Source organism: Pleurodeles waltl, chromosome 8 (genome assembly GCF_031143425.1).
Source record: "Pleurodeles waltl isolate 20211129_DDA chromosome 8, aPleWal1.hap1.20221129, whole genome shotgun sequence".
Taxonomy (NCBI): Eukaryota; Metazoa; Chordata; class Amphibia; order Caudata; family Salamandridae; genus Pleurodeles; species Pleurodeles waltl.
In genome coordinates this window covers 75,047,182-75,075,106 of record NC_090447.1, presented here as the reverse complement: position 1 = coordinate 75,075,106, position 27,925 = coordinate 75,047,182, and the positions used below count along the sequence as shown (strand labels likewise).

The window sequence follows — 27,925 nt, the reverse complement described above, 5'->3', positions numbered from 1 at the left end:
AAGTCTTCCCTTTTGTCCCTCGAAAGATGCTCTGTGAAATGCTCGATAGAGTCCCAGAGAGCTCTGTCATATCTGCCCAAGAAAGCAGTTGCGCTGTCTGCTTTGATTGTTGTTGCAGCAGTGTGGCAGACTTTGCGGCCCACAGTGTCCAGTTTTTAACTCTGCTTATCGAGAGGAACCGATTATGAAGGTGAAGTGGTGTGGTGCTTTGTGGCACTAGGACAACCACTGAGTCTGGAGAGAGATCAGAGCGGAGGAATTGAGGATCTTGTTCTGGAGGCCGATATTTCTTTTGTAGCCTCGACAGAGCAGGCTTAACGGAGGTTGAGTCAAAAACAGTTCCATGGGTGGCTCTAGGAGGCCAGGGACCAGTAGCAGCAGCAGTAGTGGTCTTGAGGCTGTCCGATGATGTAGTGTCTCAAATACTACAGATGTGGACGGTGTAGGAACCAACATCTGTATATTAAGTATAGCAGCTCCACATACCAGGACCTAATGGAATGTAGTCCACCAGAGAGATACGAGGCGGTGGAGAGTTGGACAAAGTTGGAAATCATCCTCTTGTGGAGGTTGAGGTAGTATCTCTAGATTTATTACAGGATCTTGTGTTAGATCTAGATCTTGACCTTGATTGGTGTAAATGATGTCGCTAGTGAGAATGGCGCGAAGATGGTTATGAGTGCCTAGGACTATGGTGTGTGTGATGGTGAGAGGCTGGCACGTTCAGAAGCGCGATCTATGTCATGGTAAAGGAGCCTCCATAGGTGGTGGAATTGGGGGCGCTGAAGGTGGAGAAGGCGATGGCAGTGAAAGAGGTGGTGTAGGTGGATGAGATGGAGACAAAGATGGTAGTACAATTTGAAAAGGAAAATATATTTTCTCGAATATTGAAAATCTGGAGATGAGTAAATGCATCTCCTCTTCTTCCCTGTCTCCTGGGTATCGAAAAACTATCCTATGTCAACATCCTACTATGAAATCTCTATGATCTGTGCCTTAACATCGATCCACTCCTTCCTGACGTCAAAACACTCCTCGATGTAGAGTGTGGTCCGAGCGTCACCAGTGTATGGGCCTTCGACTGGTATTGACTCCACGCCGACCAGCGTTTCTTCCTCAACATCGATCCAGCCCTTGACTGCAAACAGGCAGGCACTGTACCTTGCCTTGACATGGACTGTCTCAACATCGACAGGGACCAGTGTCTTGTTTGAGCTAGAACCCTCTTTTTGGGCCTCCCTCTTCCTTCTGAAGTTGAGGGAAAAAACAGAAAAAGGCAGATAGAGATGCAAACTGTTCAGTATAAGTGTTGTCACCCAACTCTACTGGATATTGTTGATGAGAAAAACCCTAAAAAGCCAAGCTCAATGCTCCAATATCCTGCCAGCAGGGGCCAGAGAAAAAAAGAACTGAAGCAACTGCCACCAGCTGACCGTGATGGAGTACTGGTGGTCTCTAGGTTCTTAAAGTCACAGTCTCTATTTTGTAACTCATATAATGACAGCCTATGGGCCTACACTGTCCTGCTTCCCTTCATCTCCATACTCATACATATAAAAAGAGTTTCAGAAATATATTCATGCGGTTTTGGAAAAACATCATAAAATTATACACATGTATAATTCTCCTGGCCCCTTTTTCAGATGAAGAATTGAGCCAATGTAGCCTGTTCCTATAGGGTGCATAATATTTTTCTCTCAAGTGATTCTGCAGGCCTTCCCGTAGAAAAGCACATATTTGCACTTAAGAAGATAAATTGTGAAGCAGTGATTGGGATCCATACACGTGGGTGGCCAATTCAGTGCTTAAAAGAGATCCCCAAAGAGAGAACAGCCCTTTTGGGATCCAATTGATGGAGCCTTTCTTCCTCTTTAGATGAATGGGTGGTGGGGGGCCAGGGGGAATAGAAAGTAGGAAGGGTGATGTGTTCACTCAAATGGAAAGGAGTAACTATCTTCAGCAGGAAAGCAGCTCTGGTTCTCAAAACCAACTTATCAGAATAAAAGGTTGTGAAAGGAGGCTTAAAACGTGGAGCCTACAACTCACTAACTTGTCTAGATGGTCTTCAGAAGAAAAAAACCTTAGTAGGGAGGAAAGGGAGGGGGAAACTACTGGAAGGGTAGGGTGTGTCCTTTTTCTACAACGTTTAACACCAACAGATCCAATGTTATGGATCTCCACTGTCGTAGAAACTGGGACACTCGTCTTCCCATCGGCAAACAATACCCTAAGATGGGAAAACTATGGTTGCTTTCCTGTGATGTTGTAAGTTGAAGATGGCTGATGGGTGGCTCCTCGATGTCTACCCCTATAGAGCGGGCAGGTGCTTATATCTTCTATAGAGGGGACTGGACGGTTGCTGTTGCTGCTGGTATTGCTGCCTACCACAAAAGAATATACTCTTGCCAAACCAAATAAACCTCCAAAACTGCCTGTAATCCCTGGGCTGAGATTGAAGCCCAAGATTTAGCAGTTGCCTTGCTGTTCTTGAATCTTTCCAAGGCAGAAGCTGCTTTAGCCCAAAAGAGTCTTGAACTCTCAAAAGGCAAATCCATCAGGCCCCGTTGTACGTCTGGTGAAAAACCAGATTCCCTCAGCCATGCATGCCTCCTTGTAGCGACTGAAGTCACTACTGCTCTCGCAACTGAAACAGCAGTACCCAATCCAGATTGAATGACCTGTTGAGCAGCCCCCTGACCATTATTTAAAAGTTCAGAAAAGTGTCCCTAACATTTTAAATCACTTTTGGGACCACTGTTTTAGTAGAGTCCATCAGAGATATATATATTTATAAAAAGTACCAACAGACAAGTTGCATTGGTAGACTTCAATGCCGTGCTGCCTAAAAAATGTTTGCCTACTGCTCAATCTCTTTAGATACCCTCTCAGCTGGTGATGATGAAAACAGTCCGGTGTAAGTTTTGAAGAACAGAAAGTTTGTACCACCAAACTCTGAAGCGAAGGGTGAGCAGATAAAAAGAAGTGGTCTCCAGGGGCCGGGTTACACCTCCTGGCAATCAGCCTAGAAACCGCAGAGGATGACAAAAGTTTCTGCCAAATCTCCAAAATTGGCTCAGTCAAAGCCTCATTGAAAGAGAACAAGGGTTCTGGTGAAGACGAGGAAGAATGAAGCACCTCAGTAAGCAGATAAGCTGCACGCTCTGTCGAAGGAAGAGGTAAATCCACCATGCAAGCAGCTTTTAGAATGACTGGATGGTATGAAATAACCTCTGGCGAAGGGATGACCTTTGGCGACAATAACTCCCATTCCGGATAAGTGTCCAAACCACTTGCCTCTGCTAATCCCTTGTAGGAAGCTGGCCTGGTGTGTGATGGGTACCTAAGGTACTTACACCTTATACCAGGTCCAGGTATCCCCTATTAGTGAAGTGTAGGCAGTGTCTAGAAGCCGGGCTCTCTAGAGGTAGCTGTGGACAAGCAGCCAAGGCTTACCTAGGAGACATGCAAAGCTCATGCAAAATCTCTGTCACACAGCACTTACACACATGAAAGAAAACACTCAGTGTTACAAAACTAAAGGTACTTTATTTTTGGAACAGAATACCACACAGTACTAGAAGGGCAACCCTCCAATAGGGTAGTAAACAGTAATCGGCACAGAAAAGGTTAGAAAACAGTGCAAATGTAGATAGCCAATAGTGACCCTAGGGAGAGCCCAAACCATATACTAAAAAAAATGGAATGCAAACACAGCTCCCTTCCCCCCCACCTACGTAAGTGGAATGTGTAGAGGGGAGCTTGGGGTACTAGAAAACACCAAAGTTAAGTACTAGAATACCCCCCAGGGACCAGGAAAACAGGAGTAAATCACTAGGATTTCCCCAAACCACCCAAAAGGAAAAGTGGACACCCAGACAAGAATACAGGAAACCAGCAGTGGATTCCTGGAGGGAGAAGACCTGTGGAGAGAGGGGACCAGGTCCAAAATTGTCAGTGGAGTCCAGGAGAGTAGGAGCTACTACCCTCCCAGCTAAACTTGCAGGAGTTGGTCGACGGTGATGAAGAACAGGTCAGCACTGCAGCTCTGGAGCCAGAGAAGAGTTCCTGATGGATGCAGAAGATGTCCCACATTGGAGTGAAGGTTGCAGATGGGTATCGGTGCAGGAATTCCACCAACAAGCCTCTGCAAAGTCAAATTTGCGGTTAGCGGAAACTTGGAGCTGCCGGGGACCAGCAAGGCCCAGGAGGACTCAACCGAGGAGGGTTAGTCAGAGTGGGCCCTCTGCAGTAGAGAGAGCCCACAGAAGCAGAGTACCCACAGGAGTCCCACAGGACGGGGATGCAGAGGTCGCAGGAGCCCATGCAGCACTTCAGAAAGGGATTCCACACTGCAGGAGAACCACGCAGCGGGCTGTGCATAGCAGGAAGGAGTGCTGGGGACTGGAGCTACACGTCGCCTGAAAATACCTTGGAGGAGATACCAACAAGCCTTGGCAGCTGCAAGAGATGCAGTGCACGGGGGTACTGTTATGCGTGTAAAGGCAAGGGCTTACCTCCACCAAAGTTGGACAGGTGGCAGAGAGGACCAACAGGACTACTCCGGACCACCACCTGTGGTGCAGAATCCACACAGCTCAGTATGAGAGAAGATCCACACAGCGGGTCGACATTGCAGCAGGTGCCTGCGGATGCAGGGGAGTGACTCCTTCACCCCAAGGGAAATTCCTTCTTTCTTCTAGTGCAGACTGAAGACACACCGCCCTCAGTGGATTCACAGCTGATCGAAATGTTGCAATTGCTGGCAGGAGCCCTGGAAACAATGTTGCAGAAGAGTTCTTCTTGGAGGCAGCTTGTTGGGTCCTGGAGGTTCCAGTCGCAGTTCCGGAGGCCAGACATCGAACTGGAGGTTACAGAAGTCCTTCTGGAATCTTGCAAGCCAAATCTGAGGACCCACCCAAGAGAGAGACCGTAAATAGCCCTGGAAGGGGGATTGGACACCTAGCCAGGTAAGCACCAATCAGGAGGGGGCTCTGATGTCACCTGCCTGGCTACTCAGATGCTCCCAGAGTTCCCTGCCAACCTTGGAAAAAAGATGGCAGACCCCAGGAATCCTACGGAGGAGCTCTGAGCACCACCACAGGGGTGGTGATGGACATGGGAGTGGTCACTCCCCTTTTTATTGTCCCGTTTCGCACCAAAGCAGCGACTGGGGATCACTGAACCGGTGTGAATTGGTTTATGCATGGAGGGCACCAAATGTGCCCTTCAAAGCACACCAGTCGCTTGGGGAGATACCACTCCCAAGCCAGTCACACCTATTTCCAAAGGGAGACGGTGTTACCTCCCTCTCCCAAAGGAAATCCTTTGTTCTGCCTTCCTGAACTTGATCAGATCAAGCAGCAGGAGTGCAGAAACCTGCCTGAGGGGTGGCAGCAGCTTGGGCTGCCCGGAAAACGCTGTAAGACTGGTGGTAGCAATGCTTGGGGTCCTCTAAGGAGCCCCAAAAGAACATGGAATCATACTTCTAATACTTGCCACAGTATTGGGGTATGATTCCGACATGTTTGATACCAAACATGCCCAGGTTCGGAGTTACCATTATGTAGCTGGACACAGGTAGAGACCTATGTCCATTACACACGTAAAATGGTGCGCCCTCACACACAGGTGCCTTCACCCTGCCCTCTGGGCTGAGAGGGCCTACCATAGAGGTGACATATAGGGACCAGGTGCAGTGACCTTTAGTGTAAACAGGTGCATGCACCCCTTTCACGCAGACTGCAATGGCAGGCCTGTAAAACCATGTGCATGGGCTCCCTATGGGTGGCAGAATAACTGCTGCAGCCCATAGGGATCCCCTGGTACCCCAATGCTCTGGGTACCAAGGTACCATTTACTAGGGACTTACATGTGGGGACCAGTATGCCAATTGTGGGAGGAAAAAGGTACAGTTACCACAATTTACAGGAGAGAGAATAACCACTAGGGTCCTGGTTAGCAGGGTCCCAGTGGACACAGTCAAACACACTGACAACAGGCAGAAAATGGATAACCATGCCAAGAAAAAGGACACTTACCTATATTCCAAAAACCAAGAATTAATCTTGTTATGAACGGCTTTTTAATTACTTTGTTTTTCAGGGAGTAATTCATCCAAAGTTTAGCTAACTGTGGTATTCGGGGAGGCAAAAAGGCTATTTGCAGTGTTACGTATGGCTTTGTCTTTCCTTGTAATGATTTCAGTACGGATTGGTTGACCCATAACGCATGGGGAATTGATTTCCCAAAATTCTTTACAAGTTTGTTTTTCAGTATCCCACCAGCTCTTACATCAAAAAGGAATGGCAAAGTGGTCAGTACAAGTCATAAGATGAGGTAACCCAACTTCAAAGTATGCCCAGTTTGAAATAAATGGGGTTTAGGAGATGTCAGCTTAATGAGTAGAAACATCAGCAATAATTCTTAAGTCGAATGGGTTTAAAAGAGCCTTAACTTTTTGAGCTAGAAACAAGGAGTATAATGAGATTTTTATTCTGACATCAAATTTTTCTACTAGTGCATCAAGTTAAGAGGGGTCAATGAACAAGGTACTTACCTTCGATAACACCTTATCTGGTAGAGACACAAGAGTAGCCGCAGACTCCTTATCTTAGAATTCTCCCCCAGGCGTCAGACGGGATCAGGAAACCCCTCCCCAGCAGTACCCCTGCGTGTAGGCATAGGGTGCCGGGCGACTCGGCAGCGACGTCGTCTCAGGACATGATGTCAGAGGAGTCCATATATTTTGGCACATTGTTATTCGTAGCATAATGCTTTATATAGACTCTGTAACACTGTATGACAAATTATAGTGATCTCTCCAGGGGGACCCAAGATCTAGGCTAGTTTTTTGTGTCACTGTAGGAAGTTGGCTCTGTATATACTATTTCAAAGTAAGAAATAGTGTGCACAGAGTCCAAGGGTTCCCCTTAGAGGTAACATAGTGGCAAAAGTAGATAATCCGAATGCTTTATTTTGTGGTAGTGTGGTCGAGCAGTAGGCTTATCAGAGGGTAGTGTTAAGCATTTGTTGTACACACACAGGCAATAAATGAGGAACACACAATCAAAGACTTACCCCAGGCCAATAGGTTTTAATATTGAAAAATATATTTTCTTACTTTATTTTAAGAACCACGGGTTCAAGACTTACATTAAACACTTTAAATGTAAGGTACTTCACTTAGATACTTTAGGAACTTTGAATGAAAACAATATCATGTACAGTCTTTGTAAAAATGGGAATAAGCTATTTTCAAAGTGGACACAGTGCAAAAATCAACAGTTCCTGGGGAGGTAAGTAACGGTTAGATTAGGAGGTAAGTAAAACACTTACAAGTCTCAGTTCTGGGGCATAGGCAGGCCACCGCTGGGGGTTCAAGGCAACACCAAAGTTAGCACACCAGCAGCTCAGGGCCGGTCAGGTGCAGAGGTCAAAGAGGTGCCCAAAACACATAGGCGCCTATGGCGAACAGGGGTGCTCCGGTTCCAGTCTGGCAGCAGGTAAGTACCCGCGTCCTTGGGGGGGTACAGACCAGGGGGGTTTTGTAGAGCACTTTGGGGGGGGGGGGGGGGGGGGGGGGGACACAAGTAGGCACAGGGGCGGCCGGGTGCAGTGTGCAAAGCAGGTGTTGAGTTTCAGGTAGGAAACAATGGGGGGACCAGGGGGTCACTCTAGCGGTGCAGGCAGGCACGGGGGGCCTTCTCGGGACAGCCACCACCGGGGCTAGGCAGAGGGTCGCCTGGGGGTCACTCCTGCATTGAATTTCAGTTCCTTCAGGTCCTGGGGGCTGCGGGTGCAGTGTTGGTTCCAGGTGTCGGGTCCTTTGTTACAGGCAGTCGCGGTCAGGGGGGAGCCTCTGGATTCTCTCTGCAGGCGTCGCTGTGGGGGCACAAGGAGGTCGTCTCTGGTTACTGACGGGCTCGCAGTCGCCGGGGAGTCCTCCTTGAGGCGTTTGTTCTCTGGATCTCGAGCCAGGGGCGTCGGGTGCAGAGTGTGAAGTCTCACGCTTCCGGCGGGAAACGTGCAGTCTTTGAAAGTTGCTTCTTTGTTGCAAAGAAGTAGCTGGTTTTGAACAGGGCCGCTGGTCCCTGTCGGATGCGTTGCTGAAGCAGGTTTTCGAAGTTGGAGACAGGCTGGTAGGGCTGGGGCCAAAGCAGTTGTCGTCTTCCTCCTTCTCTGCAGTCTTGTAGGTCAACAGTCCTCCTGGTTTCTTCAGGTTGCAGGAACCTAGTTTCCTAGGTTCTGGGGTGCCCCTAAATACTGAATTTAGGGGTGTGTTTAGGTCTGGGATGGCAGTAGCCAATGGCTACTGTCCTTGAGGGTGGCTACTCCCTCTTTGCGCCTCCTCCCTGAGGCGAGGGGGGCACATCCCTAATCCTATTGGGGGAATCCTCCAAAATCAAGATGGAGGATTTCTGAAGGCAGGGGTCACCTCAGCTCAGGACACCTTAGGGGCTGCCCTGACTGGTGGGTGACTCCTCCTTGTTTTTCTCATTATCTCTTATGACTTGCTGCCAAAAGCGGGGGGTGTCCAGGGGGTGGGCATCTCCACTTGCTGGAGTGCCCTGGGGCATTGTAACACGAAGCTTGAGCCACTGAGTCTTACTGCTAGGTGTTACAGTTACTGCAAAGGGGGGGAGGTGTTAAGCATCTTCACCCAATGCAGGCTTTGTTTCTGGCCTCAGAGAGCACAAAGGCTCTCACCCCAGGGGGTCAGAAACTCGTCTCTCAGCAGCAGGCTGGCACAGACCAGTCAGTCCTGCGCTGAAGGATTGGGTTAAATACAGGGGGCATCTCTAAGATGCCTTCTGTGTGCATTTTGTAATAAATCCAACACTGGCATCGGTGTGGGTTTATTATTCTGAGAAGTTTGATACCAAACTTCCCAGTATTCAGTGTAGCCATTATGGAGCTGCGGAGTTCGTTTTGACTAACTCCCAGACCATATACTTAATATGGCCACGCTGTACTTACAATGTCTAAGAATATACTTAGACACTGTAGGGGCATATTGCTCATGCAGCTACGCCCTCACCTGTGGTATAGTGCACCCTTACTTAGGGTTGTAAGGCCTGCTAGAGGGGTGACTTACCTATGCCACAGGCAGTATTTTGTAGGCATGGCATCCTGAGGGGGATGCCATGTTGACTTTGCCCTTTTCTCCTCACCAACACAGACAATCTACAATGGCAGTGTGCATGTGTTAGGTGAGGGATCCCTTAGGGTGGCACAACATATGCTGCAGCCCTTAGGGACCTTCCCTGGTCACAGGGCCCTTGGTACCACTGGTACCTTTTACAAGGTACTTATCTGTGTGCCAGGGGTGTGCCAACTGTGGAAATAATGGTACATCTTAGGTGAAAGAACACTGGTGCTGGGGCCTGGTTAGCAGGGTCCCATCACACTTTTCAGTCAAGTCAGCATCAGTATCAGGCAAAACGTGAGGGGTAACTGCAACAGGGAGCCATTTTCCTACAGTCACCTTGGCTTCTCTGGTCGAGATCTGGTGTGAAATTGACAGCGTGGCAGGCAGTGTTTAGCTGCAGGTGGGCACATGGAAGGCTTACCTTTGGAGAATAACATTGGCCTGTGTTTAATACCTCTTCTTGCAAGGCACATGAGTGACTAGTGGGCTGACCAATGGAGGAAATGTATAAGATGGCAGCTTAACAAATATGAAAATAGACTCAAGTTGCAATGTGCATAAAGACTAAATAGCAGTAATGTATCCCTAATTCAGTGGTGATTAACCAACATGTTTTTTAATGATCTAAAAATAAAAAATAAACTCTAGGAACCATTTATAAGTTAGAAACTCGGCAAGTAAAATCTTATGGACTGCATTTCAAGTATAAAAATAACAGCAAAACAGTGAACAATAAATCAAGTGCTTAACAGCAGAGTAATTAATCACAAGTTGTGCAACAATGAAGCACAGTCGCACATCAGACCATGTTATATCCCTCCTCTCAGCCAGGCACATGGACAACTAGTGCGCTGACTGGTGCATAAAAGAGGAGTATGTCCAAAATAGAAACTAGACTATCAATTTCAATGTGTAAAAAAACCAAATGAACGTATCTTCAGTAACGCTCTTTCTGGTGGACATTCTACCTAATAACAGATTGCTCATCATAGTATAAACCCCAAGCACCACTGTGGATCCGGAAAACATTTCATCAGCAGTGCTCCCAAGCACTGCAAGGTGGCACGTGCAGCTCTGTATTGGCTACGTACTCAGAAGTGACTGAAAGGTGCTGCATGTAGGCTCCGCCCTTGCGCTCTGACAACAGTTTTTTATTTTTTTATTTAACACCCAGACGCATGAACAACAGTTGGCACCACTGTGCTGAATACTAACTTTGGACCTTTTTAGATGTTAAGGGGTCATTCTATCAAAAGGGCAGTAAGCAGGTCAGTGGGAAACCTGCAGTTGGATGACATATTCACCAGAAAGATGGTTACTGAAGATAAGTATCTTGTTCTGATGAATATTTCTATTTGCAGATTCCGCACTACCAAAGCTGTCCCTCAAACCAAAATGTCCTGCAGGACCAAGAGGGCAAAATGCCCCTCCCACCAGATAAGACTATTAAGGCAGTAGTGCTATGTGAACATATGCACGGAAGCCTATGTCACAGTTTGGCCCAGGCAGATGTTAAGGACAGGCACTCCACGAGCAAATGCAGTAGTAGCAGCAGTTGCCCTGGTAGAATGGGCTCTGACCTTCCAGCACCTGCTTCTTGGCCAGTGTGTAGCAGATCTTGTTGCACAGAACTATCCATCTCAACAAGGTTCTCTTCTGCAAAGCCATCCCTTTCTTCCCCCTGGACAGGCCCACAAAAAGCTGATTCTCAGCATGGTGTTTCTTGGTACATTCAATATGAAAGGTCAAAGTCCTTTTGGGGGTCTAGTCAATGGAGCCCCTCCTCTTTCTAAAAATTGTATTTTATTATTTTTTACAAACATAACCTTGTAAGCCACCCCAAAAGACAATAGACAACTTGTTATTGTGAGTACAGTGATATCGATGAGGAGATGAAAGGTATAGTTTACACTGTACAATGGTAGGATCAACAGTATCATAGTATAATTCTTTACTACACATGGTCTCATATTATAAACCCCTCCTCTTTCTAAGGGGAAGATGAGCAAAGAACACTGGCAGAGTGATGGATAGTCCAAGCCGGAAGGGAATCACGATTTCTGACAAGAATGCAGCTTGAGTACTCATCACCAACTTGTTTGGGAAAAAAGTGGCACGGGATGGATGCACTAAAAGTGTATGAAGTTCACTCACACATCGAGCAGACGTATTTGCAATGAGGAAGATGGTCTTAAAAGTCAGGAGGAAGCAAGCAGCTATGCATCAGCTTGAAGGGGCTTGTCAAGACCAAATTAACGTTACACTGTGACATCATAAACAGCTTGGGATGGAACGTGTGACAAACCTTTAATATATCTCATTATAACAGGTGATTCAAACAAGAATGGTTGTTTTGGTAAATTGAAGAATGTCAAAAGTGCTGACAAAAAACCTTCAAATAATGCCCATGGCAAGGCCTTGCTGGGCCAAAGATAAACCAAACAAAAGGAGGTCTGACAGCTTTGCTTGTAAGGGATCGGTCTTGAACATGTTACCCCAGATAACAAATTAGTTCCAGCACCACCAATAAATTGATTTTGTGGAAGGACACCTGACAGCAATGATGACACCTATCACTTCAGGTAGTAGGTCTTACCATCTCTCAATCTCATCTCCATGTATGTTGGTGTAGATTGCACTGATTCAGGTGGAGGACTCTGTACCGCTGCTGCAACAAAATACCCTCTCAAAGTGGAGACCTGATCGTAAGGCAACTATATATGCCCCAAAGATCCAGGTACCACACTCTTGTGGTCCAATCTGGAGCTACTAAGATGAATTTGGCACAGTCGTTCTTGATTTTTTCAAGAAATCAGGAAAGGAGAGGTATGGGCAGGGACACATACAGGAGTCCTGTGTTCAATTCACAATGGAATGTATCTCCCAACAAGTGTTCCTGCGACAATTCCAAACCGCAAAACCTGACCCTCTATGTTCTCAAAGATGCAAAAACATCTAGCCAGGGTTATTCTCATTGCTGCAAGATGCCCCACTCCACCTAAGGATGCAGACTCTACTTGATCTAGCAGACACCACCTGCTTAGCTTTTCTGCTATGGCATTCAGGGACCTTGTCAGCTGATTCATGATCAGGGCAATGCTCTGCCACGCAAACAAACTCCTGAGGAGCAGGGCCTCTTGGCACAGTGCCACTCACCACTCTGCGTGTTGTAGTACTATATGGAAGTGGTGTTGTTAATGAGGACCTGCACCAGCCTGAGACAAATGGCCTGCAACTCCAACATATTGATATGGAGCCTGGATTCCATCAGAGAGCACACACTTCTGATATCGACCTCCCCAGATGACCTCTCTTGCCAAGCTGCAAAATGTCTGCCACTACCATCAGCTCTGGATGGGGTAGGAAAAGGGGCCTGCCGCTGGACTGACTGCAGATCATGAGCTCTGAGATCTGGATGACATCTCAGAGAGTTTCTTGATGCCAGGCCCAGTGGAACTTCCGATTCCATTACAGAGCTTCCATGTGCCACCTGGCATAGCTGACATGATTTCCTTTTTCTCCAAACTTTGATGATAAGTTACCCCATTACCTTTTTACCTTACTTGCTGGATTTACCTTCTTGTTGTCTTAGCTGATACAACTAAGACTAGTGACACGTAGTTCTGGTAATTCTGGTGCCTGTAAAATTTGCAAAGTCGCTGAGTCTGCAGTTATCCTAAGGATCTCACAGTTCCTGTATCCACCTTAATAGTTTGAAGAATTCAGACAACTTTCTTGCCAAAACCATTTTGGACACCAAAAGGTACGTTCATAATCTTAGACTGTACTTCTGGTTTAAAAGGTGTACTCTTCAACTATCCATAAGGTTGAACCCACACATCAAAGAAGCCATTGCAGCACTAATCGAAGTAGCTGAGGCCTGTTTGCCTTCCTTTAAAATTGCTCTTGCCTGAATCTGGTCTTCTTCCAAAAGCCTACAAATAAATGGGGCAAAGTCCGCCTACAGCTGACGATGATACCTGGCCACAAGTACAAAAGCATTTGGAAATTTAAAGACTGTTGCTAACATATTGAGACGTTTCCTAAGGAATACAATTTTCAACCCTCTTTATTAGGAGGCTATGTACAATACACAATACAATATAGATGAAAATGAGTTACTTACCTGTAACTATAGTTCTCCAGTATTGGAATCTTTCATAGATTCACATGCTTAATCATTCCCCGTCGGCGATATGGGAGCCTCCAGTACAATTACACAAGTAATGATGAAACATATCAACACAAGGGCCTTAGGCCTCTTTAATTTAATAGTCTATCACAGTCATTTTAAGAAAAGGACCAAACTTGAGCATCCACCAATCAGACAACACCACCCTCTAGACTCTTCCTGAGAGAAGCTCCAGCACCTCAGATTTTCCAAGCACAAGTGCATTAAGGATAGGAACAGAAATAGAGAGAGAGAGAGAGAGATAGAGAGGTGAAAGTGAGCTTCTCCGGGGAGGCTGGTCGGTCGCATGTGAATCTATGAAAGATTTCAATACTGAAGAACTATAGTTACAGGTAAGTAACTGATTTTCTTAATCCAGTATTGGAACCTTCATAGATTCACATGCTTGAATCAGAGTAACGAGCAGTACTTAAGCACATTGGAACATTGCAGCCATGTGCGTCACAAAACGCCTGCATATATAATACATACATATACGTATAAATATATAAAGCAATACTCTAAACAACATATCGTCTGTTCACCCCATCTTTACTTCTCTCCCTTTACTACTTTTTTTTTTTTTTTTACGCATAGGATCCATATTCAAAAGTAACAGGACAAACAATGTGCATACCTTATCTAGGATGGAGGGATGAAAGTTATGGCTCACCTTCACCTGAAGAGGTTCCTGAGGACTGCTTGACCCACTGCTACCTCTCCTTGTGATAGTGCTGCTAGGCAGTAATGTTGTGTAAATGTATGGCAGCTTTTACATGTCGCTGCTCTGCAGATGTCTTGCAGAGGAACCCCCGCAAACAGCGCTGCTGAGGAAGAAACTGCCCTTGTAGAGTGAGCATGGACTGATGAATGCAGTGGTTTGCCCGCTGCTTGATGGCAGAAACGAATGGCTGAGGATATCAATCTGGCTATACTGTGTTAGAGAGCGGTTGACCTCGTCTGGGTGCACTGTAAGCTACGAACAATTGATTGGAGCGTCAGAAGGACTTAGTCCTATCCAGGTAGAATTTGACACATCTCTTAATGTCTAAGGAGTGTAACACTCTTTCCAAAGGAGTAGATGGATGTTGAAAAAAGGTTTTAAAAACTAAGGGCTCGTTCATGTGAAAATACGAAGGGACCTTCGGTATGAAATGCGGGTTTGTGCAAAGTAGTAGTTTGTCTTATCTGAGCTGCAAAAACGGCTCCTGTATGGAGAGGGCCTGAATCTCGCTGACCCGTCTGGCTGATGTGAGAGCCACCAGTGAAGCAACTTTCCAAAAAAGGTATTTGATAGAGCACGATGGATTGGTTAGAATGGATGCTTCATTAACTGTGCTAGAACAATATTCAGGTTCCACAAGGGAGGAGGAAGTATGAATGGGGGAAAAACCCTAAAAAGTCCTTTTAAAAACCGTTTGATTAATCTACAAGAATACAGTGAAGGTGAAGAGTCTGAACGTCTGTATGAAGCTATGGCCCCCAGATGCACCTTTATGGATGAATGCGCCAGGCCTGATTGCGCTAAATGTAATAAGTAAGGCAAAAAGTGTTCCGGTGGGGAGGACAGTGGATCAATTTGTCGCTGGTGGCACCAGAAACGAAATCTTCTCCACTTGCAAGAAAAAGCCTCAATAGTGCTATCTGCTCTAGCTCTGGACAAAATGTCCCTTCATTCCTGTGGGATATTCAGATGTGCGAACTCCCTGTGTTCAGGAGCAATGCTGACAATCGCATCGACTGAGGATCCGGATGCGATATTTGCCCTTTGTTCATCGTCAGCAAGTGTAGAGATGGTTTGAGCGGAATGTGAGGCTTCATTGAAAGAAGAAGAAGCTGTCCGAACCAGTGTTGGCGAAGCCAGTATGGAGCAATCAATATCAAGGTGCACGGCTTGGTATTCATTTCCGTGAGGACTCCTGGGATCAGTGGAATTGGAGGAAAGGAGTAAGCAAAGATGCCTGACCAAGCTATGGAAAACACATTCCCCCAAGACCCCTTTTGGGGATGCCAGCTTGCGAAGTACCGGCATTTGGCGTTCCATTTGCTGGAGAACAGGTCGATTCTGGGCGTTCCTCACTGGGAAAAGATGTAATCCACTGCGGACTGGTCTAGCTCCCATTTGTGGCAGCTCGATCTTTTTCTGCTGAGTGAGTCCGCTATTTTGTTCTCTATCCCCGGCAGATGCACCGATGTGAGTCTGATGCCTTGCTGCGAGGTCCAATTCCAAATCTTTTGGGCTTCCCTGGAAATGGTGAGAGACTTTGTGCCTCCTTGTTTGTTGAGGTAATGCATCGTAGTGGTGTTATCTGTTCTTATGACTACGTCTGACCCTGCTATCTTTGGAAGAAAAGCCTACAAAGCGAGAAACTGCTCTGAGCTCTAGCAGGTTGATGTGCATCGCCCTCAACTCTAGTGGCCACTTGCCACTTATTTGAAGATCTTGCAAAACAGCTCCCCAGCCCTCCAGAGAAGCGTCAGTCGGGATAGTCCACAGAGCTGGACGATGTAGGAAGGAAAGACCGACAGACAGATGATCCCTTTTGAGACCACCATGTCAGAGCTTTGACCATTGCTGGGGTTATGTTTATCTGATCTTCGAAGCTTCCTGAAACCTGAAGCCATTGAAGATTGAGTTGCTCCTGTAGCGGTCGCATTTTCAGTCTGCAGAGGGGAACCAGAGGTATGCATGATGACATCATGCCCAACAGGGATTTGAAAAGGCGAACTGAAACAGAGTTTCTTCCCTGTATTGACTTCGCTAGAGTCAGTAACTTCTGTTGTCTCTCTACTGAGGGACATGCCATGGTGGATTGAGTGTCCAGGTTTGCCCCTAAAAAGGTGATACTGAGTGATGGTAGAGGTTTGGACTTCTCCCAGTTGATAGTGAGGCCTAGACTGTTGAGTAAGGAAACAAACCTTTTTGTTGATCTGCGCGCTCCTGCGTAGGTGTTTGCTTTTATCAGCCAATCATCGCGTTATGGAAATATCTGGTGTTTTCTCCTCCTGAGGAAAGCTGCGATTGGCGCTAGACATTTGGTAAATATTCTTGGAGCTGACTTTAGACACAAAATTGAAAATGGCTTCCGGCTACCATGAATCTCAGGTACTGTCTGTGGGCAGGGTGTATGGGAATGTGGAAATATACGTCCTTTAGGTCTAGTGTAGACATGAAATCTCCCTGGTTCAGTCGCAGAAGGACATCCTGTAGGCTTATCATGCGGAACAACTGCTTTTTTAAGTAGATGTCTAATTCCGTTAGGTCGAGGATCGGCCTCCAGTCTTTCCACTTCTTGCGAATAAGGAAGAACCTGGAATAAAACCCCCTTCCTCGCTGTGACAGAGGTACTTTCTCTATAGCTCCTTTGAGGAGCATCTTGTTGATCTCCCTCTTGAGTTGTTCTGGGTACGTTGAAGGAGTCCTGCGAGGAGGATTGGATGGAGGTATTTGGATACACTCCATAGTGTGGCCCTGTTTCACTAATTGGAGGACCCACTTGTCTGATGTGATGACTTGCCATTGCTTGCGAAACAGGGATATCTTTCCGCCTAGAACCAGAGGAGGAGGATTGGATGTAGCCGGCGCCTTGTATGTATCAGGCTCTACGAGCCGAGTCTTTAGCAGGGTCAGATCTACCATAAGCTGCTTGTGGTGGTTGCCTTTGTGGGTAGTATTGACGAAACTGCTGGGAGGATGAAGGATAGGTTGAATATCTATATTGCGGATAGCCTCCTCTATATGAAGGCAGTCCACATCCACTAGCCCGAAAGGGCGGCTTCTGAAACTGGAGAGTCCCTAGCGATCTTGCTATATCCGTGTCAGATTTGATAGATTGTAAGGCCTCATCAACATGTTTACCAAATAATGCTTGGCCATCAAAAGGTAGGTCTAAAATCTTATTCTGTACCTCAGGTCGGAATGATGTAGCCTTTAGCCAGCCTTGCCTTCTAAGTACAGCCGCACCTGCGAGCTGGCAAAATGCAGTCGTGGCTATGTCCATCGCACAGTCTATGAGCTCAGCTGAGGTTCGCTGACCTTCCTGTAATCTCTTTCTTGCCTCTGATCTTCCATCCTCTGGCAACTGGTCAATATGCGGGCAATGTCTGCCCATAGCTGTCTGTCATACCTAGCGAACACCGCTAGAGAGTTAGCAGCTCTTATCACTAAGCTAGCCATCAACGAGAACCTCTTTCCAATAATGTCCAGCCGTCTACCCTCTCTGTCTGGAGGTGCAGAAATAGGAGCAGACGGATTCTTTGACTTTCCCTGTGCCACCACTGAGTCCGGATGAGGATGACCAATTAGACATGCTGGGGCATCGTCTGGTGCCTTGTATTTTTTAGCTGGCAGTGGCAGTACTGCTGTGACAGTAGCAGAGTTATGCATCACTTTCAGTCGTTCTTCCCATAAGTAGCTGACCATTGGAATAGAGCACACAGATTTCTGGAACGGCTAAAATCATATAGGAAGTAATCTGTTTTCTTGGACGGCATTGGCAAGGCGAAACGTTTAACTGCTTTCTCCAGGAGATTATGAAATCCTCCGATGTCATCTGGCGGGGATTCTACCTTTGACTGTGAAGAAGAAGGAGGAGCAGGAATAATATATTCATCCCACTCGGAATGAGTGTCAAGGAGCTCTCCTTCTTCCTGATCCCCTTCCGACATATCAGTGTCCTGAGGTAAAGACATATCCAGCGTGGTACCATTTGTCAGTGGTAATGAGGTCGGTCTCTGACGTGGAGTAGTCACCCCGGAGACTGGCGACGGCGGAGGTTGCTCCCCTTGAGGAGGAAAACGCCTGCTATAATCAGCCAACATCGCCCGGAGGTCAGAGAGCAAAGAGGTTGGAATGTATGATCCTTCCTGATATTGTTGATCTCCTCCATAGTACTGAGGGTCATAAGTTTCCTCAAATTCGTCTTCGTCCTGATATTTGACGTTCAATTGAGAGGGGCTATGGGCTGCTCGAAATGGACCCTCGTCATCTGACTCTTCATCCCCTTCTAACAAGTGAACCGGTATGAGATGGGTCACCTTACTAGGTGAGGTGTGCTTTGGAGTAGGTCTTTCTTGTTCTTTAGACTGTTTTTCCTTCATCAACGGTGTCGTCGATGGCGCAGATATAGTCTTCGTCGTTGGTGGAATTGTCAATGACGAATGCATGGAGATCTTGATCGTCGACAGCCTTACCGAAGAGTCTACTGTCGCCGATGGTAAAGCAGATACCGTCTTCGACGATGATGAAGTGTAGATCTTCGTCGACGATGATGTAGTCGATGCTGCTTTCGACGATGGTGAGGTGCTCGTCGACTATGTCGTCGTCATAACCGTCGTCGACGGTGTAACAGTGGAAGTCGTCATCGATGGTGAGAAAACACTCACAGACTGTCTCGTCAACGGTACATTCTTAGCTGCCTAAGTAGATGAAGGCCTTTTGAAAGGCAAAGATGGTGGTAAAGAAGATGATTTCATATGCCTCTCAGAACTGCTGGCATGACCTCTCTCCCCTTTTCTGGAAGATTTATGAGGTGAAGTAGATGGGCTGCGGCCCTTGTAAGACCCTGTGATAGTCTTTTTGTGGGCTTTTCTTGGTTGTTGGGAAGGGGATGTTGTGTCTGATCTTGCCCTTTTTGATGACTTTTTGGATGTTGAAGAGTCATCACTATCCGAATCAGAGACTGGATTATCTCTGTACTTAAATTTCTGCAGCCAAATTAATAATCTGCCTTCTCTATCCTTAAGAGTCTTAGAGGAAAAGGTACGACAAACCTTACAGTCCTTGGCTGAGTGGTCAGGATAGAGGCAGTATATGCAATCCTGATGAGGGTCTTCAGAATGTAGTTTTTTCTTACCACAAGTTTTACAATTTCTGAATAAACCCTTCTTCTCCTTGTCAGACATGTTGTAGGTGTTAACCCTAATCAGTCAAAACAAGGTTTAGTAGAGAAAAATGGCTTCAAGGCAATCCAAAGGTGTGAAGAAAGAGCAGAGCTCTGAGGAGACTCCCTAGCACGACTTGCGGTAGAAAATCTGAGGTGCTGGAGCTTCTGTCAGGAGGATTCTAGAGGGTGGTGTTGTCTGATTGTTGGAGGCTCAAGTTTGGTCCTTTTCTTAAAATGACTGTGGTAGACTGTTAAAGTAAAGAGGCCTAAGGCCCTTGTATTGATGTGTTTCATCATTACTTGTGTAATTGTACCGGAGGCTCCCATCTCGACGACGGGGAATGATTCAAGCATGTGAATCTATGAAAGTTCCAATTCTGGAGTAATTGTAGAGCACACATCTGCCTCCAAGGAAGAGTCCCAGCACTAGTGGCCATAACATGCACAGAAACTGAGATGCCACCACAGGAAGTGCCAAGTTATCAAACAAGTCTTCAGTAGTTTGCAGAAAATAGATTCCGAAGGAGCAAAGTGGAGATAGGAAGGCAAAACAATTCCACAATTTGGCAGTCAAAAAAGAGAAAGAAAAACCACCTCTTCTTGCCCTGCTAATCCTAGACACAAGGCGTTTTTGTCAACTGGACCAAAGTGATCTCTCCTGAGGATAAAGCAGCAGATGCTTCCTCAGGTAACCAGGGTCTCTCCATTCACAGGCTATGTAGGTGAAGGCGAGGACTTCAAAATTAATATGACTGCCTATAGGTATCAAGTGTAGACTGCGTAGGGGTGCTGCAACCAAGGCACGTGGGGGAATCTTCAAAATCAGCTGAGCTGTTGCATTCTGAATAATATGTAAATGATGGAGCTGAAAGGGTGGTAGCCCCAAATGCAGGCTACTCGTATAGTCTAGTTTCGATGTAACCAAGGCATGAATTACAGATTTGCGGCAATCCTGCGGAATAAGATGGATCAATTTCCTGACCATTTTCCGCAAGAGGAAGCATACACTGCTCTGACCTGGGGTTCAAGTGATAAATTAGAATCAAATTTAACACCTAAGTTTCTTCCCACTGAAGCAGAGGAGAGGGGAAACCCAAATTCAGAAGACCACCATTTGCAAGCATCAGGATGATGATAATTAGTCCCGCAAAAACAACCTTGGTTTTATCCGAGTTTAATTTGAAGCAGTTCGCACTTATCGAGTCACCAACTGCCCTTAGACAGTCTTTAAACAAAGTCGGAGAGCCCAATTCCTTTTCCTGGAACGAGAGCATCAACTGCGTATAATCCCCACAGGAGATCATTCTTATGCCCCATGCCTCCACTAGCTTGGCCAAAAGAGCAACATAGATGTTAAAAAGTGTTGGACTCAGGGCCAAGCCCTGAGGAGCTCCACAATCAAGAGGTTTGGCTGAGACTGTAAAGGGAAGAAGAAACACCCTTTGAGAATCATCCTCCAGGTAGGATTTCAGCCACACCCATGCAGTGCCTTTGATACCCACTTCCCATGTCCAAAACGACAGAATGGGAGACTGTATCGAAGGCCACTGACAAATCAAGGACAAATATGGCCACCAAACACTGGTCAGGACTGACTTTAATTAAGTCAGCAACCTCCATAAGAGCAGATTACTTTCGAAAACCTGCACGGAAACCCAACTGGGTGTCGTGGAGTGAGTTGCTGTTCTCTAAGAAGCTAGAAAGTTGTCGGTTAATCCCCTCTTCCAGTATTTTAATGGCAGCTGGAAGCGAGAAATAGGCTGAAGGTTGCTGAGCACCTGCGGGTCCACGTTCTAGTGAGACATTCATCAATTTAAGAAAATGGGGCTAATAAAAGGTGCAACCTGATTAAAAAAATATCTGGTGGACATGGGTCCAGCAAAGACCAGGATTTGCAACTAGTCAAACAGGTAGACACATCCTTAAACGTAAGAGGATCAAACTTGGCTAGCAAGGGGCCTGAGTGAAGGTTTCTGTCAGCGATCGGGACTGAAGCTCCATGCACAGGAAATATATCATAGTTGAATTGATTTTTATTAAAGACAAATCCGAAAGTTGTTCACACATTGTAGCAGGAGTCAATTTATTTCACAAAGCAATAGGTGACAAAAAAAGCGTTCACAACTTCGAAAAGTTAATGCGGTTTATTAACTTCTATGATGATGGAGGCCGAAATCAAAACTCTGTGTGTTTTGCACACCGCGCAGGTTGTTTAAGCATTGTTTTTTAAATGGTCTGAGGCCGGATCATAGGATTTCGTCCACCTGCGTTCAAGGCTTTTACAATTTAATCTTTCTTTTTTAATGCGTTGTAGAACCATGGGGCAGACGGCGTAGCTCTCCCTGCTTCACTAGTTCCCTTCCTTTGCTTTCTGTCTCATATGCTCTCGTTTTCTCTCATATTTCCTTTTCTCCCATTCGCTTCTTCTCTCTCTTACATGTCTGCTGCTGTTCTTCTGCCAGTGTAGTCCAGGAACTTTTCACTTTCTCTTGTGGCTCCTTACACATCCATTCCACTCCTCATCTTCCTCCGCCTATATGATATTCTCCTATGGAGGTATACCGCTGGGGTGAACAGGTGGAGGGTTGAAGGTTCAGAACAACTTTTTGTGGTGTCTACATCATTGCGCCTGTTGGGACCGGTGAGGTCTTGGCCACAACCACAATTCATAGACCATCCCCTCTCCCTCATAGAGTCTCTCTCCAACGAATTTTCAGTGAGCCCCATACATAATTCCTTTGTTGGTTTAACATTGTCTTTAATGTGTTGCTCCATCATGGTCCCCTGTAAACACTGTATAATACTCCGTTATGGTTAACACTGCCTCCAGTGATTTGCCTCAATGTCTCACAGGTATGCACTTTAATAATCACTGATGGTTTAACAGTGCCTACAAAGGGTTGCTCCTCCTTAAAACACTCTTTGCGATTTAAAATAGCTTCAAACAGGTTTTGAAGCAAAATGGATTGTTACTTAGGGTGGGTGACTACTCACACCAAAAGGTATAATTACAACCCTCATCAGGGTGAAACCTCAAAGACACTAAAATAACCTGAGTTCAATCCCATGGCAGCTATGGTGCAGAGCAGAGAGTCTTAACTTAGAGCAATGTATAGTGTATCTATAACAAAACAGCAATAAAGCCAAAATATAACTAAAAATGCTAAGCTAAAATACAAAATTTGAATAACATTTCATAAACAAAATTACACAAAAAGCACAAAAATCCAACAAGGGGAACAACATTTAGTAGTGATAGTGCCAAGAAGCACAAAGTGCCAAAGATGGCCAATGATCATGGTAGACAGGAACCTAGGCACAATTTGAGGCTGGCTGCAATGGAGCATGGGTCGGATAATCCAAACAGGTTCCTCCTGGTCAAAGAGTTTACCTTCTGATTTAGTCCTCCCCCACAGGGATACATTTCAGACTTCCGGGGAGGCACTTAGAGACTCACAGTTTGTAAGGCAGGGGCCAACAGCAAAGTTCAGTCCAGGTCCAGTTGCCACTGATCAGCTGGGCACTTGCAAGAAATGCCACTTGTAACTTGTTGTATCTCTGTAGCTTGAACAGAAGGTCTGTTTATTGACCTTAGAGTCCACTTCTTTTGCCTGGGTCAAGACAAGAGGGAGCATATGCCCAGGCCTCTTGGGTCACAGACAGCAGGTTCCATATTCTTCTGCTTCCTCAGATCTACCAGTGTTCTGACTTGGGTGACTGGAGATGCCACATTTATGCCCTTCACAAGTTAGTGGGTAGGAATGTCCCCTGGGCAGCAACCAGACAGTGGTTATAAAAGAATACTCTTCACAACCGTTCCTTTCAAGTGAGATCCAAGTGTTCTATGTAACCCCAAGACCTGTCAAGTAGAATTTGACACTCCTGCAGGATTTTAAACTATTGTGTCGAAAAGTATGCACACAACTCCTAACCTGCATATTCTGTGAGGTTCAGAGGAGTCACCACTGCCCATTCGGTGAGCCTATTGTTTGCTCTTGGGAGCATTTCACTCCTATTCAAATGCTAATTAGTGTCTGGGAAAAGCTAGAGAGCAAATGTAAATTAGCCTATATGAACTTCAGCACGGAAGAGATAACTTAGTTATTTTTCTTTACTACTTCATCACTAAATTGGATTTTTAATAACTATTAAATTAATTGTTTATTTGTTGTATACTTTAGTGTAATTATTATTTTTAGCTAGTCCCAATACTGAGATATAGTAGTAGGATTTTAATCTGTACCCTGGTGTTCTACATTGGATAAGTATGCCTGTCACAGTAAAAATATCTTTTGTTTTGGGTGCTAGCCAATGTATGGATGTGTTAAAATTAAATGTGTACATGTGCTATTTTTAAATACCATACGCATTGCCTTGTGGGCTACAAGGCCTACAAGGGGTGAGTTAATAATATTTAAAAGGGAGGTTTTGGCTCGTGAAAGTGTTTATTTTGACAGATCAAAATGCAGGTTTTACACTGTTTCAGTCAAGCTACACTGGTAGGCTTGAAGCCTTGTTTTACACTGTCAATGTACTGGATGGCATAAAAAAAAGGTGGTGAAGTCTGCTAGTGGCATTTAACTTACAGGTCCTGTGTACTCTTTGTACCATATAACAGGGACTTATAGCTATGTTAGTTATGCCAGTTAGGGGTATACAAATGTCATCATGCTGAAAAGAGCACAGTCACTTTACCTCTGGTTAGCAGCGTTAAACTGCAGAGAGTTCTATAGCCAGCAAAACCATTTAATGCAAGAATCTATCTGGTGGGATGGGGGCATCATTCAAAAGATGGTTTCTCCTCTGCCACTCCTTGGAAGGCTGCATATAGTACTCCTTTGGTATCTTAACAGTACCTCCAATTAATTTCTTCTATGTTGCTGCTGTGTAAATGCCACATAATGAGCTGTTGTGCATTACTGTGCCTCCGATTGCTCCTGTGTCGCTTCTGGTTTGACATCTTATAATACTTCCTAGTGATTTAACAGTGCCTGCAACTGGTTGCTTCCCTCTTGCTCATGGGCACACTCCATTGGTATTTAAAAGTGCCTCCATTGGGTTACTGGATACACACCTTATAATCACTATTACCAAGTAACAAAACATATTCTCACAATAATGGGATCCTTTATTGTGAACGAGCTACATGACAACTAGATCACAAACAGCATGACAATGAGTATATGTGTGTATGACAACTAGAGTAAAGCAGATCGCTAACATGCACGCATGAAATTAACAGCATGCATAAGGAAGTGGCACAAAATTATAACAAAATTAGCATGACAGGAATTCCTACAAATTAAATTCAAACATGATTAAATGTAAGCATTGTGCTGGATTAAAACAGGAACACTGGAATCTCAGAGTAGCATGCCTCCTGTTGTAAGATGGTATACTGCTGCGGGCCTTTTCAAGGGTAGTAAATGCTGTATAAGTAGCAACACTTAGAAGGCCTACTTTATTAGAGTACAGGTGCTCAAGATGTGCTGGGATGATTTGTTAATTTATATAAACATTACAACAAGGGTATGCCTGATTGGCAAATATTAGAAAGAGTTCTCACTCACCTAAGATAGATATATTTTTACCATTTGATCAATTTATTTTTTCTCACTGTCAATTTAAATTAGACAGGAAAAAACAGATTAAAGCTTTCTATGGCAACAAATAAGTAGCATCACCTTGAGTCTTTTTAAGATTATGGTCCATAGAAATGTAGTTTGACAACTATCATAACAATACTTACCATAAGAATGACAGATGATATGAGTCTCAGGGTAGGATTTCCATAACACACGATCACACCAGGAAGGAACATTGGTACGCACCTGGAAAGAGGTTACAGAAGTAAACTTTTTACATACTCACGACATTTGGGTGACCAGAAGGGTCATCAGTATCCAATGAGATGTACGGAAAGTACTGCTATAGTAACTTATCATTAAAGGACTGATACGTCTCTGATAAAGTGACCTGCTCAGGGAAGCAGCTATTGGTTGTTGCATTTTTTTTATTAGCCACTGTTGATAGTTTCATTCCATACCAGATAGTGATGTATAAAGGAATGCTAATGTATATGATGCAACATCTGTCAGAAAGGGAGCCCTGGAGCTATGTAGGAATGGCACACACTAAAGCAGACAGTAGTATTTAAATGGTTTGGAAAAGCCCGGTTTTCAACTGAGTTTTCTTGATAACCAAATTTGATTTGTTTCACAGTGCTGTAACCGCACAATCTACTGACTGCTTTTATGAAAGATAAACAATTCATAATAAAATACACCAGTATTGACACATTTCAGAAGTGCATACCACTTCCCCCACGCCTTTTCGTGTTTCTGCAGGCAATCTATGGACAGGTGAACAGTTTCTTCAAGTTTAGTGCACCAATCCTTCAACTGTTTTTAAAAAAAATAAAATTCAGAAGGAATGGCTCAAACAGAGAAAGAGGTAGCTCATTCCACATATTGGCAGCAAGGAAGGAAAAGGAGCATCCCCCCTTCCCTGTCCTATTTACCCAAGGAATTTTAAGAAGGAACAAATTAGAGCATCTAAGCAATCTGTTTGGACAATAGTGACCGAGTCTGTCCATAACATATTTAGGGCCTTTCTTAGGGAAAGGTCTGTGCGTCAGCATCAACCATCTGAAATGGACCGACTTCCCTATCGGAAGCCAGTGCAACATCTTTAGGTAAGGAGTGACTGATTGCGAATGGGCAATACTGAGAGCCTGGCTGTAGCATTTCAAAGTAGACCACTACAACATGCAGCACAATACACGCAATTAAAATGATTGTTTAAAATGAGGTTTGTTTTTTGTCCGAATGAGCCAAAACTTATTAACTTGATAATTTGATGATAAAAGGCATCCTTACTCCCATGTGGGTAAAGTGAGGTAAACAAGGTCATTACTTTAGTTAGGGTTTAAAACTGGGGTTAAAATCCACGTATAAAACAGTAAATAAATACCAACACCAGAAGTGACCTGTTTGCTGTATAAAGGGTAAGAAGCATCACTTTCAGAAGATGCATTTAAATGGAAATCAACCACACTGTTTCAGCCTCAAGAACAAAACAATAATTGGTAGAAGCTACATACTGGGGCCAAACACTTAAACAGGTTTACTGGCCTTCATTCTATGTTTCTGGGAGAAAATAGGCATTCAGCAATGCATCTTTATCTTCTGTGCTGGAAAGCAGATACCAGTGCAGTGTTAAGACGTTCTTTTAACAGTGCAGCATCTTCTGCCTTACACGGTTAAATAAAGTAGGGCAGTACTAGATGAAACCCAAGAACAGAAATGATGATTGCCAAGGCACAGCAATGGCTTTGAAGGACTATTACCTGTGGCCAGTGAATAAGTCACGTGTGTCTTTGAAAAAAGAGAAGTCTGGCAAACTAACTAATCTACTTCACCTAATCATAAACTTGCCTCACAGTGTGCGCTCATAGGCAAATATTATATAGAACAGAGTTGTCTTTTTCTTCATTATCATACACAACAGCACCTTCAAATATGTGAGTTCAGTAAGCCTGCTGTATAAAAATCTCCTGCTTGATTTAATAAAATAAACTTCTGCTTCAGGTATTCTAAACATCTAGGCCACATGCATGGTACCCGTGACTCCTGACTTGACTCAGTTCACTAACAGAATTGTCATCAGGGGCAGGAATGTTTCTCAGTTCATATTTACAAATGTTCATTTAAAAATATATTACCAAAGCATGATGTGGTAGCACACTGTCATTTACAGATGGACATTTTCCATTGAAATGGCTAAACTGTAATGTCTTGAAATTGGGTTTCAGCATATCACCAAGTAAAGTATCCTAATTTGTTTTGATCCTACTAAAATCTCTGTTTCCATCTGACTTCAGAATAACAAAAAAGGTGTTTTTCTAACTACTGAAAAACATTTTGAAATATTTTTATACATCATTTCAAACCAATTTAAATGTTGTGTGACCTGCACGATTGTCAAGACAGTTCACTTTACAAAATCCTCTAACTGTGCAGTCAGAGAAAGAAAAGTAAAAACCAATCTACAGGATACAATAAGCAGCAATGTGTTTAAGACATAAGCTGACATTTGACCATGGTCTTTCAACATACAGCAAACGTGGAAAGATAAAAATGAGACTTAAAGACATCTTTATTGCTCATTTTCTTTCTGAATAAAAGGAACACCTTTTCTTTGCCAGCTACAGCGTTCTCGCCAGACTGGGACAGTGGGCCCTAAAAATAGCTCATCCTGATAAAATATAACACGCCACAGAAGTAAACAAGTAGATTTCTTGAGACCGGATGTGTGGCAGAAAACCTCAAAACGCCACCCACAGGTGATTCCAAAGCCACTCACTTCCACTGAGTGAGGAAATGGCTTCAGGTTGACATGCAAAGTCTGATTAAAAAAAAAAAGCATGGGCTCACAGTTCAGTATGTCGGCTGCTCAGCATTACCCATCTAAATTATAGACAGTTTTTTCCAAAGGGATTTAAACAAGGATCCTTGAGGAACCTTCTACTGAAGAAGATCAATGTTCCATACACTGGGACCTATGTGGAGCGTGCATCGGTAAGCCTCTATCAGAAAAAAGGCTACCCTCTTTACAGTGATTAATGTTATTTTACTTTCTGCACTAATGGGAAGGCGTGCTTCTGCTGTATTTATTTTTCTACTGTAATGATGCTTAATTGATCTCTTTCTGTGACTTTGG

General features: G+C 44.7%; 1 protein-coding gene across 2 annotated transcripts in view; it reads right to left on the bottom strand.

The window, feature by feature from the left end:
- INPPL1 (inositol polyphosphate phosphatase like 1) overlaps positions 1–27,925 on the bottom strand; it is an 818,513-nt gene that overhangs the window by 140,441 nt on the left and 650,147 nt on the right. For both annotated transcript variants that reach the window (XM_069203762.1, XM_069203763.1), the window contains exon 18: positions 24,954–25,035. In XM_069203762.1, coding sequence (XP_069059863.1) covers positions 24,954–25,035 — 82 coding nt within the window. The remainder of the gene's footprint in view (positions 1–24,953; positions 25,036–27,925) is intronic.